Raw genomic sequence first — 26588 nt, 5'->3', positions numbered from 1 at the left:
AATCCCACCTGATCACCTGACACATCATGGCCGCGAGCCGCCATTATCTTTGTCGAGGTCCGTTTGATGAATCTGCCCCGGCGCAACACTCGGGACCGCCGCCTTACTTTAATAGGCCCTTTCGGCCGCGCCGTGCGCAGTGCAAACCTTCCGCAAAGCCATTTGAGGGGAAGGTCTGTGGATTTCAAGGCACCCCCCGGGGGGCTCTCTTTGTCCGTCTGTCTGTCTCTCTGCTTCTCACTGTCTCACTTGATAGAACATGCCCGTCCAAGGCTTGATCCATCCATCATCAGTTGTTTAATCCCGGGGACTGTCCACTGTTTGCTTGTTCCCTCTCACCTGGGAGACTTTTCAGTTCAGAGAGCAGATTTATTGCGGATGATGGCCGGGAACGGAGATGAGCCGCCGTAGGCTGCGATCGCTCCGTCGCCATGGCAACCGCAAATAACGATCTTCAACAAGGGGTTAAACGGGGATCGTGAGTGGAGGGTCTTTGCGCGATGAGTGTTATTTGTCACCTCTTGACGCACGTCGCGCGGCTGCTCCTTTGGGGCTACGTACGTCATCTGTTGCTCATAAGGACGTCATGCGACCTTCTTCCTCTTCTTCTTTGAGCCCAGGAAGTGCGGTCGGGAATGGCTGGAGGTTCGATGACAGCGTTTCTCGCTGGCCTCCACTGGGAGCGCCAGCGCATTCCCCCCCCCCCACCCCCTGCAGAGATGATGACTCCTGTGGATACGAGGGGTGTGGAGCTCCCTGCCTCTCTAAATAGTATCGGATACGTATCTTTATCCACGGCATGCAATTCAGTCACGGTGTATATGCATCTATATTAAAATGAGCTTTTCATGGAATGATATATATGAAATGATGCATTTTTTTATTGAAATAAGATACATTTTATCCACCCATCCATTTGCTGGCGCCTATCTTTGACAATCGTCGACTTAATATGAATTCGGTAAATAAATACGAAACAGATTTTGGCATTGCATGCAGGTTTGAGCTTGCGTCGGGCGGGGTCGGTGGTTTAGCCCGGATGCTCTGGTGCAGTCTGTCCCGCTCTCCGGCCTAGAGGCCGCCCCGTATTAATCTGATTTGCTGCAGCAGCCATATGTTCAAGCAGTGTGATAAACCCCCGGCTGCTACCTGGCACCCAGAGGGCACTCTGTCAACAATAATGTGTGCGAGTGTAATGGTTTGGGGAAATACGCGGGGCTCCGTGCGTCACCGCAACACAACGTATGAAGGTATTCCATCTGTTGTCTCAACAACACATCATATGTTTCACACCGCTCCAAGGTGTCTCATTACTTTGTATTTTCTAAATTGACCTCGCGCTCTCATCGTTTTCACACAGGAAAGTGTTCACACGGCTGCCGTTAAAATACCTTGATGGACAAGAGAGGCCATGTTTTAATAGCATTTAACATTATGAAATGTCATAGAAGTGTAAAAGTAAGCCGATGTATTACAAAATTATTTCAAACAAAAAAAAAATGAAGCCAAACTACATCATTTGTTGCTGAGATTAAAATTTTGCCGCTGATGTTTGGAATATCAATTAATATTGATGTTGAGAGTCTAAACATATCCATGATCACACAACCCACGCGTTGTCTCAAAATGCCGCCTTTCCTCCTGGAAGCGCACGCCCGCTGCCACATGACCGGAAAGATTGACTGTGAAAATCCTCACCGGCGACACAAAGCCATCAAAGGCAGATGAATGTCTCATCATGCGGGGCTCCCTTGGCGCCGCCACCCCTGCTCGCTGCCCCAAAAGACACCGCCTCATTCCTTCCCCGCCCTCTCACGGCCCCCCACCACCCACCAAGCCATCCTTGCGCTGACAACAAACATGCGAACACCTTTTGTTTGGGGCTCTTCTTTGTTAGTCAAAGCAGCCAAGCCTGCAGTAAAGGCAGCGTTGACGTTTCCAGTGTGCCGCTCACGCTGCTACAGGATTGTCATCATCACCGACCAATGTAAATGATCGTCCGTGGTTGTGACTATCTACTGATTTTTAAGTCAAAATCATAAAAAAAATTCAAAAATAGTATGAGCTGGTTATAGGTTCAAATGACTATGACAACATCACAACCTATTATGGCAACCGCCAGGTAGTATCCAAATACGCCCCCCAGTGGTTGTGAGCAGTACCATCATGACATCACTGGAATCCGATTGGACACTTAAATGCGTGAGTCACTGCCAATGCTTGACTCATGCAATTCACACAATAATAATAATAATAATACATTTTATTTATAAGCGCCTTTCAAAACACCCAAGGACACTTTACAATCAGGAACAAAAACAATAAAACACAATGCGGGTTGAGCAGCGGCAGCCAAACCCCGTATACTGTGCTGAGGAATGTTTTCTTTTTTAATTACATATTGAAGAGTTAATTAAGTAGCGTCACTGATTATCTCTGCAAGATAAGTACAATTAGATAATCACCTTTGATTACAAATAAGTTTCACTATTTGGCATGGAGAGTCATAATTTTGTCATTCAGTTATACATTTTTTAAAAATCTGATATTTGTATTATTGTTCTTGTTATTTACAGCCAAATAAATATTTATTATATTATTGAATGTTATTTTATGTCATGCTTTTTCTGGTCACTTCCGGCACGACTTGACCGCACGTGGTGTCCAAATTCACAGTCAGCCTGTCCAAAATTGCCACAGTTTATGCGGTCCACAGTGGCTACACGAGGAGGAGCCTTTGAAGGCATCGAAGGATCCAGCCTCCGAATTGTTTTTCTAGAATTTGCAAACCACGCGTAGTCGAGTCACACCAAAAGTAATGGCATGCTGCCAAAAAATGAGGCCTTTGGATGCCCTATACGGGGAGAACATGCAAACCCCACACAGGAAGGCCCAGGGACCCAGAATCGAATCGATGTGAGGTAGATGTGTTCACAAATCAATCATCCATCGCGCCGTCCAGACACACACACACACACACATTCATCCATTTCTCCTCATGAGGGTCGTGGATGCACTGAAGCCTATCCCAGCTGTCTTTGGACAGCCAGTGTAATGGACTGGTTGCCAGCCAATCGCAGGTCACAGATAGACAAACAACCATTCACGTTCACAATCACACCTCGTGGCAATTTAGAGTGTTCCATTAACCTGCCAAACAATGTTTTGGGAATCTAGGGGGAAACTGGACTAGACTGCGTGGGGGGGGGGGGGGGGGGTTTACGTAGGCACGGGGAGAACAGGATAATGTCAACTGTGATAGCTCCTATATTATACAAATGTGAATGTTGTTATTATCGTGATTAAATTGGTAATATGATGTCATATTTACAGTGTATTTTACATTCTGAAAGTTCAACGCTGATGTGAGAGAGTCACGCTGATTATGTGGAGAATCCTCATCAACCTCAAACGTGAACTACAAATAACCCCGTGACGTAGCACGCAAACGCATATAGAAAACTTGTACGTCGACGTAAAAATGTCGCCGGGGGTTCCCGCGCGCAAGCGTGAGTGCGCGGGAGCGCGCCGGCTCGGGGCTCCGAGGTTAGCGGCTCCGTTGTTGGCGTGGAGCGCCGAGAAGGATGAGCTTCTCGGGTGTCCACTCTGCCGGTGCTCACTCGTCCCGTGGCCAACTCTCGCGCACCCTCTGGTGCTCGCTCGTCGCCTGCCGAACTTCTGCTGCTTCTCCTTCTCCTCCTTTGTGTGACCGGTTCGTCACATTATCATTGTTGTGGTGGAGGTGGTGGTGGTGGTGGTGCGCGTCTTCCTGCTCTTCCTCCTCCCCGCGTGTGATTGCGAGCCGCTCGGCGGAGGAGCTCAGGTCATCTGCAGTTGCGGCGGCGAAGAAGAAGAAGGAGGAGAAGAAGAAGAAGGAGAAGAAGGAGAAGCAGGAGGAAAGATGGCGATCACCCACTAGCCGGAGCGGGCGCACGCATGAGACCGACAACTTTGGAGAAGAAGGAGAAGATTGTAGCGGTGAGTTTTTGACCCGTTTCTTCGCTGTATTTTTGTAACGCTTTAACGGCGGGGGCGACGCGATTCCACTTTCATGGAGGGGGCGCTTTCGTTGGGGCTTTCAAGGTCTTGCGAGAACGTCGTCGCCATTGGTGGATCATGGGATAGCTTTTCGCCTCATGCGTGACCTGGAAAGAGCTTGACCCCCTTTCCTCCTCTCCCCCCTCCTCCTCCTCCACGGGGAGGCTTCTTTTCTTCCTTTTCTAATGGCCACCATGTAAGCCCAAAGTCAAGTGTCTTCTGCTCGCTTCCCGGTTCGTTCGCGCTCGTGTCCGTCACTTCGTTCAAGGAAATGGACGTTGTCGCTCATGTGTCAGGCTTATTTTATGAGCCTCTTCCTCCTAAAAAAAACGGTGTGGGGGTGGGGGGGTGGGGGATTAGTGAGTTAGTCGGAAAGAGAAGCCACCGCATGGATGGTTGTCCTCTTCTGCGTCCTCCATTCGGAGCTGCCATGCAAGTGTCCAGCGTGAGGAGGATATGTTCTCCCTCCCTCCCTCCCGCTTCCCAAAATCTGGTGGCCATTTTTTTCACCCCCACCCCTTATTTGACTGTATGATGTGCTGTCATTGTGTTGATGTGTCTCCTGGCTGCCTGTCACTAGTCTTGGGTCAGGTGCTTGCTTGTGTGTGTGTGCGTGCGCGCGCGCGCGTGTGCGTGCTCGCGCGCGTTTTACAGTGAAGCTCCAAGCATAAAATGGAGGCTGGCAGATGAGTCTTCCAAAGGGAGTGGAGGGAGGGGAGTGCTGAACAAAGGTGGTGTTTGACATGGAGCTGCAGGGCTAGACAGATGGACGAGGACTGAGAAGAAGAAGAAGTAGCAGCAGCAGAAGCAGGCTGCCATCTTCAGCTTGGCAATGTGAACTTGTAGCTTATATATACATTATAGATAGTGATTTAGATTTTGGCTTCTCTCAATGTTTAAAATGTAATCAAAGCACAATGATTAATGTGCAGAACAGCGCCGTGCGTTTACAAGTTACATATGTTGTGAAAGTACACTGGATGCACCTTGTTGCTTGCTCAGCGAGCACGTCGCTCGATTTCTGGCATCCCTGAGCGTGCTCTAAGCTGTTTAATGACACCCTATTTGGTGTTTAGTGTAAAACTTAAACGCACAATAAAAAATAAGGACACATTCTAGATTCAGGATATGCTTCATTTTTAAAACATGGTGAGTGCTAATGCTAAAGTCAATGGAGGATCCCATTCAAATGCTAACGGGAATTAGCATTGAGTTTGAATATTCACACACAGACACTGTGGAAACATGTACACTAGGATGTGATGACATTATTCAAAGGCAGATTTTTTTTTCTTCACTCTGTAAAAAAAAAAACAGTTTTATTCATGGAGTTCAATCACAACATCTGTTCTCCTTATAAGAGTGTGTGTAGTCTGGCCATGTACGGCACCACACTTGGCCTATGGGGGTGTTTTTATCCACGTCATGCTGTCGTCAATCAGTTTCAAAACGGATTATTTTCATCCGACAAATCGGTGGTTCACTTCTTCTTCTGCTTCTATCGCTGATAAAGAATGTTGAAATGGTGGACCTTGAAGATTTTTGTATCAAAGGAATGTGCCGCTCAACCTCGTCCATATCAAAAGTCCTCCACATTGAATAGTTTTGAATCTGACATGATTGAAATGAGGACTGGAATGACACTTTAGCAGCAAGGTTTGATAGTGACGGTCAAGACTGTGATGACCGGTCATTCCATACAGGTATGCTGACCGTTGCAGTGTTTTGATCGTGTCCATCTGGATAATATTTAGCTATGTTTGATGTCATAGTGCGCAGTTCCTGTCACGAAGTTCTCAAGATGTGCACAGAAAAATACCCTGAAGGTGTTCAGCCTATCAGGGTGTGTGTGTGTGTGTGTTTGTGTGTTTCTACTCTGCAGCTACGACTGTCGTGTGCAATGTCGCTGACGAGCAGGGTGTGTATGCGTGTTGTGGGAGCTTGACACGCGGTGTGCTGCGACAGCGCCCAGGCGAGGGGGAGCCATCCAAATCAAAATGGTGGCGATGCTCCTTCTCTCCCCCTGGCGTGGCAGGTTCCTCGAGGAGGAGCCCGGCAGGAATCTGCTGCGCTCGACACATTTCTCTGGCAGGCCGCTGCGGTGTTGGTGGACGGGGCCCTGTGCCCTCCCAACTCTTTGCTGGTGTGTTGGCCTCTCTGGGAGCTCTTGTTGTTAACTTTTCAACACTTTGGCCATTCCTTATGGATTTGTGTTAACTGGCCGTTCAGCCATTTTGAAACCGTTTATTGAATCGGCGCGTACGCTGGTGGTGCGTTTGGCATGCCGCCTCTAACTCTGGAAAAGTTTTCCTTAGTTTGACCGGGATTTCTCACCGTACCTTGGCCAAAGGTACAACCCCGGGTGGTTTTTCAGTGCCATAAATAATCGCTAGCTGCGACAATCTGGCTCCTTTTAGTTAGCCGTTAGCGGGCTAGCCCTTGTCATAGACACTTTCAAGGAGGCGTGTCGGAGTTGTCGTCTTTAATCATTCCTATTTGAGTGTCTTTATTGTCTTTTGTGATCAAAATGAATTGGCGTTCCCCTGATGAATGGAGGAAGCAACTACTATGATACGGACAAACGCAATGTTATCGTGCAACCAGAACATCCTATGCTTGTTTTTATCTCTTGATGTGATTAAAGCAGAACATGGAATAAACCATGAAAGGCAGTTGGTAGTTTGGATAAGCCGGTCCCTTTCACGCAGCAATAATGGCTTGCCTTATTTGTTTTAATCGAGTTTATATGCTCGTGTTATCAAATGATAAAATGACTTTTTCAAACACTCTAGTGTTGCTTTTTCCTATTGTCAAAATATTTAAATTGTTAATCATTTAAATATGAGTTGTTGCCTTGTCAAACAACACCGCTTTTTGGTCGTTCTCAGTGGTCGCACTGTCAGGCTACCAGATAAGTATTGTTTTGCGTCTTTGACCGGACGATAGGTGCAAGTCCATCACTTTCCAGACCAGACGCTGGCCAATCTTGTGAGATTTCAGTTCAGTCAGCATTAAAAGAATTAAATAAACGATCATGGAACTCTTTACCATAAGTGCTTGGTACAGTGCGGCTTTAAAAAATTGATTGTTTATTGTTTTTAACTTATTTTTACACTTGCACGACATGTTCAAAAGCATGCCAGGGAAATCCAGCACGTAAAAAAAAAAGTTACGTAGCTTGTCCTGGTTGCTCAGTAAGGAATGGCTCGGTCGATAATGATAAAAAAGAAGATATGATCAAAGTTTAGGATGACAATTGTTTTCATGGATGATGGATCTTCTCATATCAATAGCGGCTAGCTTCTGTTTACACTAGTACGATGTTCAGAGGTGACTTGTATTCCAATGAGACGGCCTTGATTTTGGTAAAACGTTTTTCCTATACTATCCCCATCACTCAAACGGCATGTTATTTTGTATGACAGTTAATATTAATAAGTAGTAATTATGATAACATCACCCCACCTTGTAAATTGACATGCCATCCGAGTGCCGTTGTCTTTAATCCAATTCCCTTTTTGGCATCAGTCCTATGTTGTCGTTGTCTTTTCTCATATCTTGTGGTTAACCGATTTTTATACCTAATTAAGATATTGCCCGCATGGTTATTAAAGGTTTTATGAGGAGCAGATTTGTTTTTCCATTATTTCCCACGGCAGGCAGAGATTGAAACCAGGAACAAATTGTGGGTTCGAGTTAGATGTTTTGCTGTTTATCAACGGTCTTAAAGACGTGTCATGGCTGCGATGCACCATGGACTTGTGATTGTGTTTGTGTGTGTGTGTATGAAGCCTATCACTCTTTTATACCGCTTGCTCTCATTGCACTTGTCCATTCTTCTCCACCTGCGGCAGCGAAGGGAGACTCGGACAAAAGCAAATTGAAATGCTCCAGTGAATGCTTTCTTGACGTGATGCACGCTGGCCCCGCCGCCGCCGCCGCCGCCGCTGCTGCTGCTGCTGCTGTGCTGCTCTCGTTACGCCATTCACTTCCGTCTTGTGTGTTTGCCCAAGAAAACCCAATAGCCATGGAGCAAAGGGTCACTAAAAGTTGGTAGCGTTCAGCGCCGTAGGTCCCCACTAAGTAAATGTTTTTTTTTTTTTTGTGTGTGTGTTCTTCATTCGTCATTAGTTTATGTCGTCTAGATCTTAATGTTATGGCAATGTGTGATGTATTTTAGTGTGCTTGGGTTCAAATTCCAGTACCTGGTTGAATCTAAAGTGCTGCAACTTCACGTCAGGGTTAAACTTCAACAGGGAAGTGGTGTGTGTGTGTGTGTGTGTGTGTGTATGCGGGTGTGTTTGTGCTAAAGTGAGCGCGAGCGAGAGAGGTGTCTTTCCAGTTTCTGTTGTCAGTTGCCACGTTACACCACCGCCAAACTGGTTCCTCTTCTCTGCTTTCCATCAGAACATCAACAGTCCGAACGTTGCCTTCTCTCTTGTGGGGGGGGGGTGAAAGGGGAAAAAAAAAGGAGCTCAAGTGTCTTTACCCGTCGGCTTATTAACACGCTGAGCATTCTGGATCTCTGGTTTAGATGGAGAAAGAGTGTTGTGGTTGATAAATGAAGCCCACCGACACGCTCAGGTTTCCTGCTCTAAATTCAGGATTTATGGTCCTTCTTCGAGTTAGACACAGTGAACCCAAGCTCTGTCACACCAAAGCTGCCTGTGGTGGGGAAGGGAAAGCAAGAGAGAGAAAAAAAAAAAAAAAACCTGAATTCTTTGGAGACGCCCGTTCCTTGGGCAGTGTGGTGCCACGGGACAAGGCCTTCATTGAGCTCGAACAGGAGCTGTCTTGTAGAAAGGATCCACTGGCTGGAAGCAACAGGGGCTGTCCAAGGACGATTAAATATTTAAGAGTTTGGAAAAGGAGGTCTCGGTGGTAAGTTAATATAGATGGCTCTCTCATCTTTCCCACCCTCAACTTAACTTGTTGAGTTACCTCGAGAGGTTTCCAACCTGGAAGGAAGGAAGCTCTTCTAAACTTAGCCCTCGCAAGCATTCCTGCAGCAAACCGCTTGTGACTAGTTCACTCCTAATTGCTTCCCGCGTCCTCTTTCTGGAATACTCCATCCACATGTGCTGGTAAACGTCTCCCAGTGCCTGCGAGCAGGAGCGTCTGCAACCCTGACTTCCTCGTATGCCTTACAGCATTTACTGGCTCTTGTCCATTCGGGCCCATTTATAAGAAACCCCTTTGGTGCACCGCGCAAGCTCTCTTTTCATACATTTATGGCACAGTAGGGGGCGTTATACCTCTTGAGTGCAAAAGCTAAAACTACGAATAATTTGTAGGACTACTGCACGTGATATGTTCTCCTATATCTTGAGATAAAAGGTGACGACGTCGGATTGATTTATGTCAGGAAATGGTTCCCGACGGGAGATGGCTGTGCGGAATGCAAGGTTTCCTGCAGTGATTGTCCTTGTGGGGGGAAAAAAAAAAACACTTCCTGGTTTCTCTCCATGACCTATCCTTGGACATTCTATACCAGCATGAGATAGAAGTATGTGGTTGTGTGTCCGCTCTAGGGTGCCTGAGGGAATTGCATGTACAGTAACTGAATTGGTTATTGTTGACAACGGGGCGGCTTATTGCGAATTTAACCATCATTACACGCTGACGTTATCCACTGTCATCAACACCACCCGCAAGGTTGTTTTTACCGTCCGTTTCTTTGCAACGCGCTGCTAAAATACCGAATGTGGAATGTTATTGGATGGGCCGATGGAGAAACGGCTCATGGTAGGAGTTTTTTTTTTTTTCCCAATATCCTTTTAAGGTTGACACGCGAGCTGTTCAGGGTTAGGGAATCATAGACTAGCTCGCAGCGTGGCAACATGCCAGGAATAGAGAATTGCAAAACTGCGATGGTTGGGAAGCCGCAAGACTTTTTCACGTAGTCCTCACGACAATACAGTCTGCATTTATTCATCTGCTCTAAATGTGCGCACCTTCACACAAACGCAGCTACCCACTGGTGATTCGGATTCATCCACAGACACTGTTTGGGTGTTGAACATCGCACGCCATTGCCAGTGCTCAGTTTTTTTTTTCCCTTTCACACAACAGGCGCCTGAACCGTCGCTCCTGATTCTAAGCTTCATTGGTTATTCAGATAGTGTTGATGGTATATGGAAAGGAAAGCCCTGATTTATTTTTTATTTTTTCATTCTGATAACCACAGCAAACACCTTTTCTCATTCTCATTGCTGTAGTAATTGGCAGCGGTAGCTCAATACCCGTATTTGATACCCGCAGAAACACGGACGTGTGTCTGGCAGGCTCGTGTGTGTGTGGACGGGGTGATTCAAATCTCCAAATTTAGAGCCACTTAGCTTTCCAGTATTCTCTCAGCGACCATCTTATTCTGCTTCTGCTGACCGCCGGCGATGACGGTCTAGCAGAGGAACCGGCAACAGAGTTTAAACATTTCCATCTGTGTAACAAGATAGCAAGCAGAGACGGACGGCAGCTCTTCTCTGCGCTCTCCCAAAGAGCCATCCAAAGAACTCTCGGAGCACAAAATGGTGGACGGCTGCGCCGCCGACACCCCGAGCTCGTCCTTGGCCGCGGCGCGGCTGCCGTGTGAAATGGAGCCCTCGGTGTGGATGGTTGGCCCGGGCTTTGCATGTGATGCGGGAGATAATTCTGGCTGCCCCAAGAGAGGGAGGAGGAGGAGGAAGCGGCCAGCTGAAGTGATTGAAGATTGAGCAGACTTGGAGACGACTCCGGCCATGCGTGTCTGCGTCCACTTCCACTTCAATCTCGCCTCTAAACCCATCGGACTTGCTCGATGTCCATTGCGTTTGTTAGCATAAACAGAAAAAAAAAATGAAGAATAAAAGTTCTTCCATCTACAAGGAATGAAGGGTGACATCATAAAGCCAAACATTATCACAGCAACGGTTTGTTTTCGCTGGTCGGAGTCATTTGGTGGGACAAATGGACGTATTGAGGTCCAAGTATTCTGTCGGCGTCGAACCGAAGCGATGGAGAACACTACTTTGCTGCGACCAGCAGAAGCGCAAATGATTCATTCTCAATTAGTTTGCTGCTTAAAGGACATTGCGGAGAGAGATTCTTCCCAGAATTGAGCAAGGTAATCAAACACCTCACAGCCAAGGCCATCCGTAGTTGAACCGGCAAACCGAAACGGAAGAGATTATTCTTTATCCTCACCAATGAATGGAGCTACCTCCCACCATTTAAAAATGTGTGTTCACAATGTACAAATCTTTAAAAATCTCGGAAGGGTTTTTAGCAAATTGCCTTTTACGATTTTATACATTGCAGATATCGGAGTGAGTGGAACCATAAAATGCAGAGATCACAATGAGTTGACCCCCCCAGCCCACCTCCATTTCTCCAAATGTTAGAGGGGCTATAATCGGCCAATTTAATCAATCGGCAGGCGCGAAGGTCCCAAAAATACCCCGTCGGCTGTGGCCTTAAAGACACACAAGGAGATGTTCATTAATGGTTCCCCTTAATCTGCTTGGTTGCCGTCTTGTGCAAAATAGGCCAAATGTTGCTACTTAATGCTCTGGGTAACGCACAGACCCCCCTCCCACCTCCGCTACTTTTTTTCAGCAGCGCTGAGCACTTTGCAAAACAGAAGGCTACCCTTGGCGCAAGGTTACCACGCCGGCCGCTTCTCCACCAATTTTTCACGCGGCTTTGGAGAGCAAACGTGGCCTCGGCGAGTCATTAATTGAGAAGGCTTGCGAATAAAGATAAAAACACGGGGGAAGTGTCTGTCGGTCTGGATTGGGTGGCTGATGTCAGGTAGCCATCTGTCACATGGAGAAGACGGTCTGACCTTGCAGTATGGAGGACCCGGACATAAAATGTGGGATTAGCGGTTTGTTGCCGGTGGCGTTCCTTTTGCTTTATCCTCTGGCCAAAATACTCTTGGGTCATACATGCTGTTAGCCATGTCACGATTTAGCTTGAATTTCAGACGCTTCAATCACTTTAGTTCTGGTGCTCTGCCAGCCCATACCAGTCGACGGAACGGTACGGTGCTGGTTGTAAACGAGGTCCTTGACGAGGATGATCTTTGAGACCTATTGTGGCGCGCTGCAGCACTTCCTTTTCTTTTTTTTTTTTTATGTCATGTGAATGTGACACCAATGAAGGTCAGGTTGCAGACAGATCAGCAAAGCTCTCTTTAGTTGTAGTGCGCAAGCAGCTCTGCACCTCCATTTTCTACTGCCTCTTGAGGCACTCTGTGCTTTGCTTGGGGAAAAAAAAAAGTGGATTTTCCTCCCCCGACCCCAATACTAGGAACACAAAAGACAATCGATGGTGTTTTCGCTGAGTAACCGTGGAAGTTGTAGAAATCAGTTCGGGTTCATGTCGCTCCACTGCTAGCACATTAGCAGTGGAGGTCTGTTTATCAGCTGGTTGGACTCGTTTGAATTTTCATTTTTAATTTGGAACGTTGTATAAGTGTGGACTAATGAGGTTTTGGCCTAATTCATGTTTTAAATAATAATAATAATAATAATAATCTGACAATTAAAGTGTTTTGTAAAGTTGTGCTGCTGGCACACTCAACTGTGTATATTTTTCCACATTCTTTTGATTCCATTCCAGTCTCTGACTGTTAACGTGATGACAAAAACGCTCATGGATGAACATGATGGACTAGTTCTGTCTCTCATCTGAGAAGGCGCACTTGATTGATTGGCCGGTGGAAACCGATGTCTCATCTCAAGTGTATTCATACTTCCTCAAATGAGCGGCATCATATGATCGCATCATTTAAGGAACCTTTGTTCGCCGCTCTGATGGAGGGGACAGTGACTAGTTCACTCTTTTTGTCTTATCACCAGTACTGAAATGCGACTGTGATTAAAAGCCATAGGCTCATCAAGACGGGAGGAACTGCATGCCTTTTGTCAGATTGCAGATCTGTGTAGGTTTGGGAATTGATCGTAGCGACGAAAGGCTTTCGTTCAAGTTGCTTTTTAGGAGCCCTGCTGTCGTAAAAGAAGGCCGCGGGGGCGTTTGGACAAAGGAATCCACTTTTACACAAAAACACGACACAGGGTTGGACAGATCTTTTTTGGGGCCTGAAAGTATAAATATTTCATGGATGATATGTGCACACTGATTTCGACACAGAATGGCAGCTGTTCCAATTGACCGGAATTTTCCGACTACACATTGGCTGCGTCTTGCTAGCTTGACTCACGGGATACCTGCGGGTCAGCAAAAACCGTATGTGAACAGAAGATAAGTAAACAATTCACACCGTAGGTGGAACTTCAAAGACCACAACGGTTAAAGTCCAAAACTACAGGGGACCATAACATAAGCCTCCAAATTGCATTTGCTAAGAGACCCCCCCAGACGTTCTGAAAAAATGCCGTACCCTAGCTTACTAGCCTCTATGAAATGGATGGATAAACCAATGAGATGGCTCTATTGATTGATATTTTACTTTTTACTGTTAGCGGATGTGCTAAAATGCCATTCTAGTTATTAATGTACATTTTCTGTTTGTAATTGGCTGTAATGGTCTGACGGTTTGGGGTTATAGTTGTTGGTTATAGTTTTGGACAGATTTTTTTTTTTAGTCCCACACTGGACCGATGGAGAATGCCTTCCTTCCATAGATGCTATCGGTCTCCATATTGTAAACCCATAAACTAATTTCCTTTTTGACAACACGAGATGGACGCAATAGCCAACAGTTGGGGGGACAAAGCCACAGCATTTCTAATCAGCTTAATGCTGGCTTACTCAAAGGCCCTCTTTCAGGCGATGCAGCTGCAGAGTGGAGGGTGTGACTGACGACTGGCAGAGCCCGCCGATGCAGCGAGACCGGTTGGTGATTAACAAATGTCTCTAGACTTTGGAATCTGGGGAGCCCAGTCTGATGGCTTTGTCCTGCGTTGCTTTCCACCAAAAGCTCTTCCAGGTTGCTCTGTCACGCTCCCTGCTCCTCCTCCCACCCTTCCCCCTTGAGGCCTGCTATATCCCCCCCTTCTGCCCCTTCTCTTGCTCGACTGGAGGGCCAGCAGAACTCCCAGATAAAGAAGTTCAAACATGCCTTGAATTTTTCGACCCCCTTGTGGAATGTCGTTGGCGGCTTCCACAAAACGAGTGGAAGCAGAGGAGAGGCTGCACATTCTGTCTTTTTTTTCCACAAAGGGTGGCTGCAACCGTCCTCGGAGCGCACACCCTGGCATTTCTCCGAAAATCTCCTGATGTGACAGATAATGTCCTGAGAAACGAGAGGCGGAGTCAGGCCAGTGAGAGCGTGAGATGCTTTCTGCTGAGCTTGTGTTGTTCATCTGGCAGATAGATTTCTGTCAGCACTTCTTCCGTGACAGGCCGCCCTACCTTTTTTTTTTTCATTGAGCAAGAGGATCAGGTCCACGGGTCCATGTTGTGCTGCTGGCTGAACACCTAAGTGCACAGAGTCGGCTTTTAAAATGGCTGCCCTTGAAGCTCGGCTCAGAGGAGAATTTGAGCGGCTAGCTCAGTAACCGCCTGTCAGAGCTCAAGCTGACTAGATGAAAGCAGATGTACTATCGCTCCCATTAACTTGGTGTGGCATTGCATAGGCTCGGCCAACTCCCAGCAGATACTGCCCCCCCACCCCCACCCGCTCCTGGTACCATGTCATGAATTACAGGACCGGCATTTGGAGGCCACTTGGTGGAAAACGGTGTTGAAATGCCAAGAGAGCAGGGCGCGGCTGTAACATGAATCTGTAACAATGGATCCTTTTGCTTGCTCAAGGCCGTTGTGGCTCATGTGGAGCTTTTCCCAGGTCGACCAGTCACACTTGGAAAGCTGGTTGGATTCTGGATTTTCTAGTCTTCGGGTTAGCGAGCTGATTGCTTTAGTATGCGGGCTTGTGTTCGAGCTCATAGGCTGCCATTCACATCAAAGTTGGAATTGGAAAAGGTGTATTGCTATTAAGAATGAGACAAGCTTTTAAAATGAGAGAAAAACGGAATCATTTTTTGTGGTTTTCACGGGGCGGGAAAATATTTGTAAAATGAAATGAAATAAATGTCCTGAGCATCTGGTTTTGATGACTGTGTGGCAGCCTTGAAACGAGGAGTACATTCCGTTACATTACGATTCTAAACCCGAACGTCAGTTAAGCCCCACGTTTTACATTCACTACTCACACCCCCTCCCCAATACAAGTTCATACAATATATATGCATTCTAGAAGAAATTGACCATTGAACATGATTAAACGCTCCATAAAATCTCTTAAATATGGACAAGCATGAACGGAGCTAGCTAAACATAATGTTTAATCTTTTTACCCCCGCTAGCTGTCCATCAAAACAGAATAAAAACGCTGAGAAAATGAAGACATTCTGCCTTCAGCTGTCATGATACAACCGGAACATTGTATCGCCAATTCTGTAGCTAAACAACCAATGAGAACAGATCAGCCCTGTTCGTAACAAGTATCTCCATTGATCGCAACCGCCGTCTATGAAACGTGTACTACATTGTAGCTCACACCTCCCACATTCACTTTCTTTCCAGGAAAAGAAAAGGCTAGTTTAGACATGCAACGATGATAACTTTGTTGAATAAACTTCACGTATGGAGCTCCTGAACGCCACTAACGTATGTTTTCATTTTCTGATTTCTATATGCATGCAAGTCAAAATCGAAAATAAATATTCTGTGTGAAACAATCAGAGGTGTTGGTTTATTTGTTATTTTCTAATAACTACCAACATATTGCCTCATAAACCCGCAATAATAATGGGATCTCTATAAATGACGCTCGATGACAATGTTCCAAACGACAGACAAGGCTGAAGGAGATAGCAGAGCCCTCCCTCACTCTTACTTGAATACAGTCGATACAATTTGATGGAACATTCCGCTCGAAATGCTGTTGTGTAGAGCTGCTGTCTAGCTGTTGCTTATCCCAAGGTAATAAAAAAGGGATGAATCAGGCCATAATCCCTCTTCGTCCCTCCGTTGTGCCTGGCATGCTGCTATGCTCAAAAAAATGGGAGCTTGCGACTACTATTGCGACCAACATCATCTATGTGGTTTGGTCATTAGTGGTTTACAAATTGAATTCAGAGTTCTCTTCAAGTGTCCGCTGCCAGCCTAATAGCCGACCTCCAGCCATGGATTTTATTTGATACTTATTAAGGTCTGCGGGGCCTCTCTAGTGGAACGAGTCATTTTGCACTTTTATTGTGGTTGTGGTGGTGGTCATTGTTGCCATATTGTTTTTTTCTACCTAGGCATAAAACAACAGTAAAAATATAATCATATTTACATTATGTGATGTTCTATCCGCCTCCACTAGAATGAAATCCGCCCATTTTTAATCCACCTTAAAGGGTGGCCAATTTGCCACCTGCTGTTGACCAAAGAGGACATCATAGTGCCTAAGGGCTCAACTTGCAAACGTCATATGATCAAACTCAGAAAACAGGTGAGCCGCGATGGTCGTTACTTCAGCCCTTAGGCACTGTGATGACATTTTCAGTTGACGGCAGATGGCAAAATGGCCGCCCCCTGAGATGGAGGAAAAATAGGTGGCTTTTTCTCCTTAATTCTAATTCCACAAACGCAATATTAATCAGAATGTTTAGACTACTGGGGTGCATAAAACATATTGTAAAGAAAAGCCCAGTCATACGAAGTTCTGAAAGTATATCAAATTGCTCACTTATTTTAATATAGAGAGAACATGCACGTGATTCTTCATTGACAACAGCAACAGGTGTTGCGTGTTTTGATCTGAATACCATTTCATCTGTTTTCCTGCCAGGTTTCCCTGATTTTCCAGGGAGTGCTCCCCCCATTTAGTGATGGAGGTACTGCAATGCGATGGCTGTGACTTCCGTGCCGACTCCTATGACGACTTGAAGAGCCACATTCAGGAAGTGCACACGGTTTTCCTGCAGCCCGCCGACGCAGACGATTCGGACTCGCTAAAAGACGAGGAGGAGGAAGACGAAGAAGACGACGACAGCGATGACGTCAAGCAGGCGGAAGAGGCAACAGGAGCGCAGGAAACCGGAGACAAGGATGACAAGAATTGCACACTTCCTGAAGCTGGAATGAGTAAGCCTTACATCATAAAATAAGATGTTACAATTCATTTGTTTAGTCATGCAGTTCTACATGAGTTAAAATATATAACTACTGGCTACATCCTGGGACACCTCATTGTTCTTGGATTCAATGGTAAATAATCACTTAACAAATCTTCCTCATCTTTTTTACAGGTCCCAACTCTGCCAACAGCTCCAGCAACCCATCCCCAAAGCAAAGCGCCGACACCCATTTGCTGTTTTACCAGTGCAAATTCTGCATCCGTTACTTCCGATCCAAGTCGTTCCTGAGGAACCACACCAAGAAGGTGCACAATGTTGTCGAGGAGGACGTGGTCGCACAGATCTCCTCGCAGACGGACAATTCCAAGGTGTATTTATGTCAGCATTGCACCTACAAGACGCCGCGCAAAGCAAGGATGATAAAGCACCACATGATGTATCATAGGCAAGTTCCCTCGGGGCTCTCCGGGGTAGCCCCAGAGAGTGCCGAAGCTGACGAGGAGTCGTGCTCATCCAGTGGCCTCACGAGAGGGACGTTAGCCTGCGAATGGTGCGACTATCAGACTGACGAGAAGGCGAGCTGGACTGACCACGTCGTCAAGGAACACGGCGACAAGGTCAATATAGTGTCCAGCATTCCCAAGCCGCAAGGCGATGCATGCGCGAGCTCGCCTAAACCGCCTTCCCAGTCCCAAAGCCCAACTAGATCAAAGACACCTCTAACCGAAGGATATGAGGAGTCAATGGGAGAAATGCTTGAAAACGCCTCGGCGCAGATTGCTCCGGTCACACCCGTCAGTGCGGAATGCTCCGTTTCGTCCAAGAGGCCCAACAGCGGCAGTGAGATTGACTCCAACTTATTAAATGAAGAAGACTCAAGCAGCAGCTTGGAAGGTGAAGATGAAGAGCTCGGCGATATAGACGATCCCAATTACACTGGAACGCTGTCAGCAGACGCGAAGCAGCTCTTATCCGACGAAGACAATAAGCTGTTGGAGACAAAGGGAATACCGTTCAGGAAGTACCAAAACCGTTTCCAGTGTCCCTTCTGCTCCTTCCTCACCATGCACAGGCGTAGCATCTCGCGCCACATTGAAAACATTCACCTCTCTGGTAAAACTACAGTGTATAAATGTGATGAATGCCCGTTTATATGCACCAGTCCTCTGAAATTAGGCACGCACAAACAGAGCCACAGTTCCTCCGACGGGGAGACCATGGACCTCACAAGCGACAGCCCAGAATCTCACAATGATAGCGTGACGGAGTCCATCAACGGCGGCGGTACGGCCAAGATGAATGGAAAAAAGTCAACCAGCGTGTTGAATGACCAGCAGAATCCACACCGCTGCACACTCTGCAACTACTCCACCACCACTCTGAAAGGATTGAGGGTTCACCAGCAGCACAAGCACTCCTACTGCGATGACATGGATCCCACCGTCTCGGAAAGTCAGTTGGCCGACCAGCTGGACACCGATGCGGCGGCCTCGCCAACCTGTCTACAAAAAACCCAGACCTCCATCTTAGGGCTAGCCACCAAAAAGCCCTTAGTTGGCGGTAAACGCGCCAGGAAGTCCATTAACGACTTGCCTTTGGATTTGTCCTCGGTCAAAAAACGAACGAGAATTGATGAAATTGCGAGCAACCTTCAAAGCAAAATAAGCCAAAGCCAGCAGGAGCTGATCATAAATCTCGATGACGAGGACGCGGGCGACCGAAACAGCAACGCGGGGCGAAACCACGACGGCAAAAATGCCGTCTTTGCGTACAACATCCTGCAGCCTCACTCGAGGGATTCATCTCACAAGGGAGGCAGGATAGGGAAAAGAAAAAGCAACCCTAAATCAAAAGCCCGCAGCCTTGCGCTGTCCCCGACTCTTTCCGACGACAGTGAAAACATTTCAGGTGATCTGACCGATAGTCGAGAGGCTACCCAAGAGAACAACGACTACTCCGGGGACCCTGGAATGGCGCGTTTCTACTGTAAACACTGTGATTACCATAACAAGTCCGCTCGTAGCGTTAGCACCCATTACCAGAGGATGCACCCTTACATCAAATTCAGCTTTAAGTACATCCTGGACCCTGAGGACCAGAGCGCCGTCTTTCGCTGCTTGGAGTGCTACATTGAGTACACAAACTACAATGACCTACATCAACACTACATGGACCACCACCCGGAAGCCAGCAACGTGCTCAACTTTAACCAGCCCGATTTGGTGTACATGTGTCGCTTCTGTTCATACACCAGCCCCAATGTGCGAAGCCTAATGCCACACTACCAAAGAATGCATCCCACGGTGAAGATCAACAATGCAATGATCTTCTCCAGTTACGTGGTGGAGCAATCGCACAAGTCCGGCGAATCACAAACTCTAAGGGAGATCTTAAACTCGGGCCCCAAAACGTTTAACTCGGCCTCGTCCACTCAGAGGTCATCCTCAAGCCCGCTGCTTAAAACTACGTCGAAGACCCCCGAATCAGGCACAGACACGAATCCCCTCAAGGACTCCATGGCCGGAAGTGTCGTCGTATATGATTGCGACGTGTGTTCTTTTTCCAGCCCCAACATGCACTCCGTTTTGGTCCACTATCAAAAGAAACACCCTGAGCAAAAGGCGTCATATTTCCGCATACAGAAATCGATGAAGGTCGTGGATCAGCCCGTCGCCAACGCCTCGTTCAACTTAAACACATCAACTACCCCCAAAAAATCAACCGCGGCGCTGTACGGATCAGACGAGGACATGTTCTACTGTAAACACTGCGTATACAGCAACAAATCTGTCGTGGGTGTCTTGGTGCATTATCAAAAGAGACACCCCGAAGTCAAGGTGACGGCCAAATACATCAAACATGGCGCACCCACCGCGGGCTTGCTCAAGCTAATTGACGAATTACAAATCGCAGCACCGAAGCAGTTCCTGACGCAGTTCCCAAACAATGGCCACGATGGCTCCAACCACTCGAGCCCTAAACCAGGAAGTGGAGAAAAGTGTGAGGATGAGCTTTTCTTCTGTCAGCACTGCGATTATGGCAACCGGACGGTCAAAGGAGTTCTCATTCATTACCAGAAGAAGCACAGGGAAACGAAAGCTAACGCCGACCTCGTGCGTCGTCATACTGCCATCGTCAGGAGCCAGCGGGAGCGCGCGCAGTCGAGCGGCGTCTCGTCCGCCGCCGTCACGGCACCTCCCGAGCCCGAAGACGCCGCACCCCTGCGTTCCTTGAAGTGCCGACACTGTCCTTACGCATCCCCTTATGTCTACGCCCTCAAGAAGCATCTCAAGAAGGACCACCCAACCGCCAAGGCCACAGCCTTGACCATTTTACTTTGGGCTTACCAAGACGGCATTCTGGAGGCTGGCTATCACTGCGAGTGGTGCATTTACTCCCACACCGAACCCCAAGGCCTGCTTCTCCATTACCAAAGACGCCACCCGGAGCATAACGTGGACTACGCCTACATGGCCAGTAAGCTGTGGGCTGGACCGGAGAGCACTCAACAAGGGGGGAACCCGGAAACAAAACATTACAAATGTCGGGACTGCGCCTTCGAGGCGTGTACGGTATATGACATCACAAGTCACTACCAGGCAGTTCACCCCTGGGAGATCCAAGGGGACGAATCTGTGATTTTGGATATTATCAATGAAAAATCTTCGGTCGACAAGATTCCTAAAGAACGCGCGTCGTTCGATTGCCAATCTGTCGAGGACGAGGGCGTTCTCTACATCGCCACACCACCTCGAGAGAGCAACCCGCAGCCCGCTCACCCACGTTTATCCCTTTCGAATAATCCCTATCAGTGCACCGTGTGTCTGTCCGAGTACAACAGTCTCCACGGCCTCCTCACCCACTATGGCAAGAAGCACCCCGGTATGAAAGTCAAAGCGGCAGACTTTGCGCAGGAGGCGGACATCAACCCTAGCTCCGTGTACAAGTGTCGCCACTGCCCTTATGTGAACTCCCGCATCCACGGTGTCCTCACCCACTACCAGAAAAGACACCCGTTGGTCAAAGTCACAGCGGAGGACTTTGCAAACGACATCGAGCAAATCTCAGACCCCAATGAGCCAGAAGACAAGAACAAGACTCAGAGGCAGGGCTACGGCGCGTACCGGTGTAAAATGTGCTCGTACACGCACGGGACACTGGAGAAACTCAAAATCCACTACGAGAAGTACCACAATCAGTCGGCCACCGAGATTTTCACTCCCGGTTTGACGCATTTTTCAGTCAGCCAACACACTGAGCCAGTCGCGGAATGCAGCGCCAGTCATACATCAAACGCAGGGAAAGTCCAGGAGGTCACCGATGTGGACTTCACCCTCTCACAGTTACCCATCAATAAGCCCGAGAAGCACGCCGTGTTCAAATGTCAGCTTTGCAAATACTTCTGCTCCACCCGCAAAGGCATCGCCCGCCACTACCGTATCAAGCACAACAATGTCCGTGCTCAGCCCGAGGGCAAAAACAACGTCTTCAAATGTGCGCTGTGTTCGTACACCAACCCCATTCGAAAGGGCCTGGCAGCCCACTACCAGAAGCGCCACGATATCGACGCCTACTACACCCACTGTCTGGCCGCTTCCAAGACGATGACCGAGAAACCCAACAAAGTCATATTACCGCCCCCCTCCGAGCAGGAGAATTCGGAAATGAGCGAAGAAGTCCGCTTGGCCGTCGAGAGGCGAAAGTGTTCTCTTTGTCCCTTCCAGGCGTTCAGCAGGAAGAGCATTGTGTCGCACTATATTAAACGGCATCCGGGTGTCTTCCCCAAGAAGCAGCACGCTAGTAAGCTCAGTCGTTACTTCACCGTCATCTATGCCAAAGAACCCGAGAAACCCGAGGACAGTCCGATGGAAGTGGAGGACCAGGAGGCGTTGAAGGATGGCCCCGATTCGGAGCAGGACGGCGACTGGCTGCCATTTAAGTGTCTCAAATGCTTCCGGTTGTCCTTCAGAACTGGCCTGCTGCTGTCTATGCACTACAACGACCACCACAGGGCGGACTTCAAGAGAGACTTTGCCGTCTCGCCGGACCCTGACGATGACGCCGACGCCTCTGAATCCTTCCAGTGCTCCCATTGCGAGCTGAAGTTCTTTTCCCTCCCCGCGCTCGCGACGCATCTGCTCAATCACAACGATGAATTTCAGAAGCGGGCCACGAGGCACGAGAGGAGGCGTCAGCTTCTCAGCAAACACAAAGCGGCAGCTATACCGGACAGCAAGTCTGAGAAGGTAAGAAATGATGACTTGGGAAAGGAAATGTTAATGTAATGCAATCATGTTTAGGAATTGCACCATCAAATTGCTCGATGCATTTATAATTGAGATAGACGAGATACCGTTTATTAGTAGTCAAATAGACCAACAATGTAACTGGTATTTGAGGGGAATTTTCATTTTCAGTCATAGGGATGCATATATTGGCATAAAAATTCAATACAAAAAGTCAAACATACAAAAAGTCAAACTCCTAAGCACACGTTTTTGAACAACTAAGGTTTCAAATTTATTTCTTTTAATCTAGACATCTTTTAAAATTCTTACAAAATTTTTTGGGGAGCTCCCCGGATCAACATTACATTTTAAAAGTTAGTGAAAGTTTAAATGGCTCCCTATTGTGTCCTGCAGTACATACTTTTTCAGAATTTCAATATAACCTCCACTTATCCTTGTATTAATTTCAAACAAAAGGTTGAAGAAATTGCCAGGATCATTTGCATCTCTTATAAAGTTAACTGACAATATAAGTTAACAGTTTTTACATTGATAATCATATTGGTCATCAATTTTTAAAAAGCCGATGCCGATATTTATCAAAATGCGGAATATCCGTGCGGAATATTTTATAATTAGTTTGATAGGTATGATGTCACCAAGAAACTATCTATCGGTCACATTAACGGTCTCATTTCCTAATTCTATACACAACGCAGCCAACACGCCTTGAAATGACTTTTAGGCATTAATAAATGTTCTCCTTCACTGTAAGTGGGAGTAGAGCACATAATGGGATTTGGAAATTAATTCATAAAAGATTTCAGAATAATTCCTTTATATGTCTCTTGACGCATACTTGACAATAACTGGCACGTTCAGAGAAGTTACACTTGCCTCAAATACCCACCGTGATGACTTTTCTACATATAGTCGTTTCAAAACAAAAGATACAAATTTGTATTGTTTTTTGTGAAGTTGCCAAATAAAACATATGACACCTGCTTTTTTTTGGGGGGGTGTATGGGTCATTGACAGGAAAGCTCTGCAAACAAAGCTCCGATAGGCTTCAGTTGTAACTTTTGCGTTGAGGTGCACACGACCATCCGAGCCATCTGCAATCACCTGAGGAAGCATGTCCAGTACGGAGAGGTCAAAGAGGGCCACGTCAAGGTAATTGTAGTTATTTGAAGCACGTTTTCCCCGTGACTCTTTCCATGTTTGTCACAATATCCATCGACTGACGCAAGTCTCCGCCCTCAAACCGCATACCTATCATACGCAAGAATGACTTGTGAGCCGTAGCATGTGCAAAGAACAATCAATAGTGTGAAGTTTTAAGACAAGTTTTATCTGGTAACTAAACTGTGGCTGCAAACTCTCCTTGTCGTTTTTATTGGGGGCTTATGACTTAGGAGACAAATGACTAAATACGAGCACGCCGCACAAGAGGCCGTTCCTGTTTTGAGCAAAAGCGCTTCCTGATTGGCTGTCGTTCTGAGCTTAACTGGGGAGTGGTCCACACTAACAAGGATTTAAACTTAGCAAACATGAGGACGACGACATGTGGAACAAATGCCACGCACTTGAGGGACTACTAGAAGTCATTCGTGATGACATTTTGCGTGTTGATTTCTATTAGTGCATCACAGCATGGCGCACCACATGGCATTAAATTTTACACACTGTAACTTTAAATCAGGATGAGGCCGCATGTCAAGACCTGTAATCTGTTGGGATATTGTTGACGACGGAGGTGCTTTAAAGAAAAAAAAAATGTCTCCTGCTTTTAAAATTTCTTTAAGGGTCAGTACTTGGATAGATTCTCAAAGTAGCACCCTACAAATAAAATGAGCTACAGATGATGTGCAGCCATCCATGCCACCATTTTGTCCTCATTGGTGTCTGGGACTGGTCACTTGCCAGTCACTGGGGACATATGGGCCAGGAACCATTCACACTCCCATTCAGATCGGTGGACAATATAGAGATGTCGTACATTTCTGTGCTGGTGTCCCATTTAAAAAAAAAAAAGCTCACTCATCAGAGTTTGATGAGCTTGCGAAAAGTCTTGAAAGATTTCCACGTGAATTTAGAAGAACATTTTTCCTGAAAAATTATGTAAGCATTTTACTCTTGCCTCAGTTTTTTTGTGGTTTTCTGGATTTGGTTTGACTGTCATTTTAAAACTTGACGACAGTCTTTCCGACTTCACCACCGCAGCAGCATGCGTATCGGCTCCCTGTGATCTGTTTTCTCTTGACGCTTGCATCTTGCTCTTCCCTATTCGCTCGCGACAGAGGCGTCTGCCAGCTTCCCCCTTGAGACAGCACAAGGGAGGAAGGGGGGGGGGGAGAACGGAGAGAGCTTGCGCTATTACTTATAGGATAGCGGCGGGTATCCGTTGGAGCATTAGTATTCTGGAGAGAATGGGAATGAGCCCGAGGATGCAAGGCCTTAACCAAATGGAGGACATTAATGGACTCGATACGAGTCAAACGGCACATTTTACCATGGCTGCAGTTTCATTCGTGCGTTTTACATAACCTTTCTCCTTCTCAGGTGGTGCTTTTTACAGACGCTAGGGAGAGCTTCACTCTGGAGATGCCACATCGTATTTTATGGCTGCGTGAAGTGCAGGGTCAGGGTTTTCCACAAGCATGGCTGAACCTCCTTGAGGCTATGAAAAACAAAGTCACGGTTATTGTCTGCCGACTTGGGACAGCCGCAGAAAGCTTCTGCGGAAGATAAGGAGGGATGGACGGAGAGAGAAAAACACGCCATCTTGCCGAAATGAAAATAAGTTTGGCGCACAACATAAGAACAACGATTAATTGACCAAGTGGTTTCAGATTTAGCATCCACAGATAGGAATCGAAGGAGTTTGTCAAAGTACAAGCCGTGAAATGTGTAAGCACATCTTGTCCAAAACCAACTGTGATCGCATTGAGCTTGAACTTTGACCCTGAATAGGATGAGTGGTTCAAAAGTTATGAATGGTTGCCCAAGATGAGGTCTTGGTCTATTTAGAGAGGCGTCTGGGTTGAAATCCAAGCCAGAGTCCTGATGTTGAGGGTCACCGGCCTGAGTTTTTTTTTTTTAAATCATGCGAGTGAGCAAATAGAATGTGTTTTTCATACACCAATAATAAACTTGAGTTGAATCTTTTTCAGCAGGAAATCAGTGAGGTGGCCCTCACCGTGCCCTCGCAAAGGCTCGTTAACGGCGATTTGGAGGGAGATGAAACGGGAAACCTCCAGAGACCCGAGGACGGCGTGAAGGGCCTCGCCTCGCTCCCCGCGGCTTCTTCCGCCGTTGCTATAGAAACGCTGGAACCAGACCTGGATGCCATCGAAGGGAGGTCCTCGACGCTGAAGCAACGGCTGGCGACGGGGGGCCACCCGTGCGCCCAGTGCGACCGGATCTTTATGTCCATGCAGGGCCTCCGCTCCCACGAGAGGAGCCACTCTGCCATGGCCATGATCATCAGGGAGGACAAGTACAGCTGCCAGTACTGCCAGTTTGTCTCACCCTTCAGACACAAGTGAGTGCAAGTGATTGATGACCTGTTTTTATTTTTAAAATCCCAAGTTTTGTGTTTTTTATGTGCTCAATTATTTTTCTACAAACTACTTTTACAATACATAATATGCAAAAAGGTGTATTTTTGTAGTTATCTTCCTGGTTCAAATTAGTTTTATTTAAATTTATGACATTTTTAGGCCTGGAAAAATCAATGAATAAATGAGTTTATTTATTCATTGATTATTTATTTTTTGATGAATTGATGTATCGGATACAAAACCTGATCTCAGGTCAATCTGTTCATTTAAATGATTTATTTAAATATTTACTTTTTTCATTTTAAAAAAATGCATCCATTTTGTTTTATTTTTTTTTCAAATTTTATTTGAAAATGTATTTAAATTAATCTTTTAAAAGTTCATCTGGTTTGATTTTTATTTACACATTCTTATAAATTAGATTAGTAGCAAGAACTCTCCGAGATCTGGGAATGGAGGGATTATCATTTTAACATGGCTAAAAGCTAAAAAAAAACCTGATTTAATATTTATTAAATAAGGACAACAAGTGGATGTCAAAAGGCATTTATGATTACAATTTGCTGTTAACTAGTGTGAACTTTTTCTTTTCAAATCCCTCCTTTTTGAGTGTTTATGCTGCCACGTTTATTTTTTGCACAGGGAATACTTCAACTTAAATCTGTTTATTTCCCATTTTTTTAAAA

The 26588-nt window shown here is 46.5% G+C and overlaps 1 protein-coding gene across 5 annotated transcripts in view; it reads left to right on the top strand.

Annotated features, from left to right (window-relative positions):
- Nucleotides 1-3484: 3484 nt before the first annotated feature.
- Nucleotides 3485-26588, top strand: part of znf462 (zinc finger protein 462) — a 28995-nt gene continuing 5891 nt past the window's right edge. For 2 of the 5 annotated variants that reach the window (XM_052050357.1, XM_052050361.1), the window contains exons 1-5: nucleotides 3486-3978; nucleotides 16823-17118; nucleotides 17283-22357; nucleotides 23378-23512; nucleotides 25513-25883. In XM_052050357.1, coding sequence (XP_051906317.1) covers nucleotides 16863-17118; nucleotides 17283-22357; nucleotides 23378-23512; nucleotides 25513-25883 — 5837 coding nt within the window. In that variant the 5' untranslated portion in view covers nucleotides 3486-3978; nucleotides 16823-16862. Of the gene's footprint in view, nucleotides 3979-11027; nucleotides 11141-16822; nucleotides 17119-17282; nucleotides 22358-23377; nucleotides 23513-25512; nucleotides 25884-26588 lie in introns of those variants that run through there. The other 3 variants (XM_052050360.1, XM_052050359.1, XM_052050358.1) reach the window with 3 other exon arrangements.

Source organism: Hippocampus zosterae, chromosome 18, assembly GCF_025434085.1.
Source record: "Hippocampus zosterae strain Florida chromosome 18, ASM2543408v3, whole genome shotgun sequence".
NCBI lineage: Eukaryota > Metazoa > Chordata > Actinopteri > Syngnathiformes > Syngnathidae > Hippocampus > Hippocampus zosterae.
This window is presented reverse-complemented; position numbering and strand designations above follow the sequence as displayed.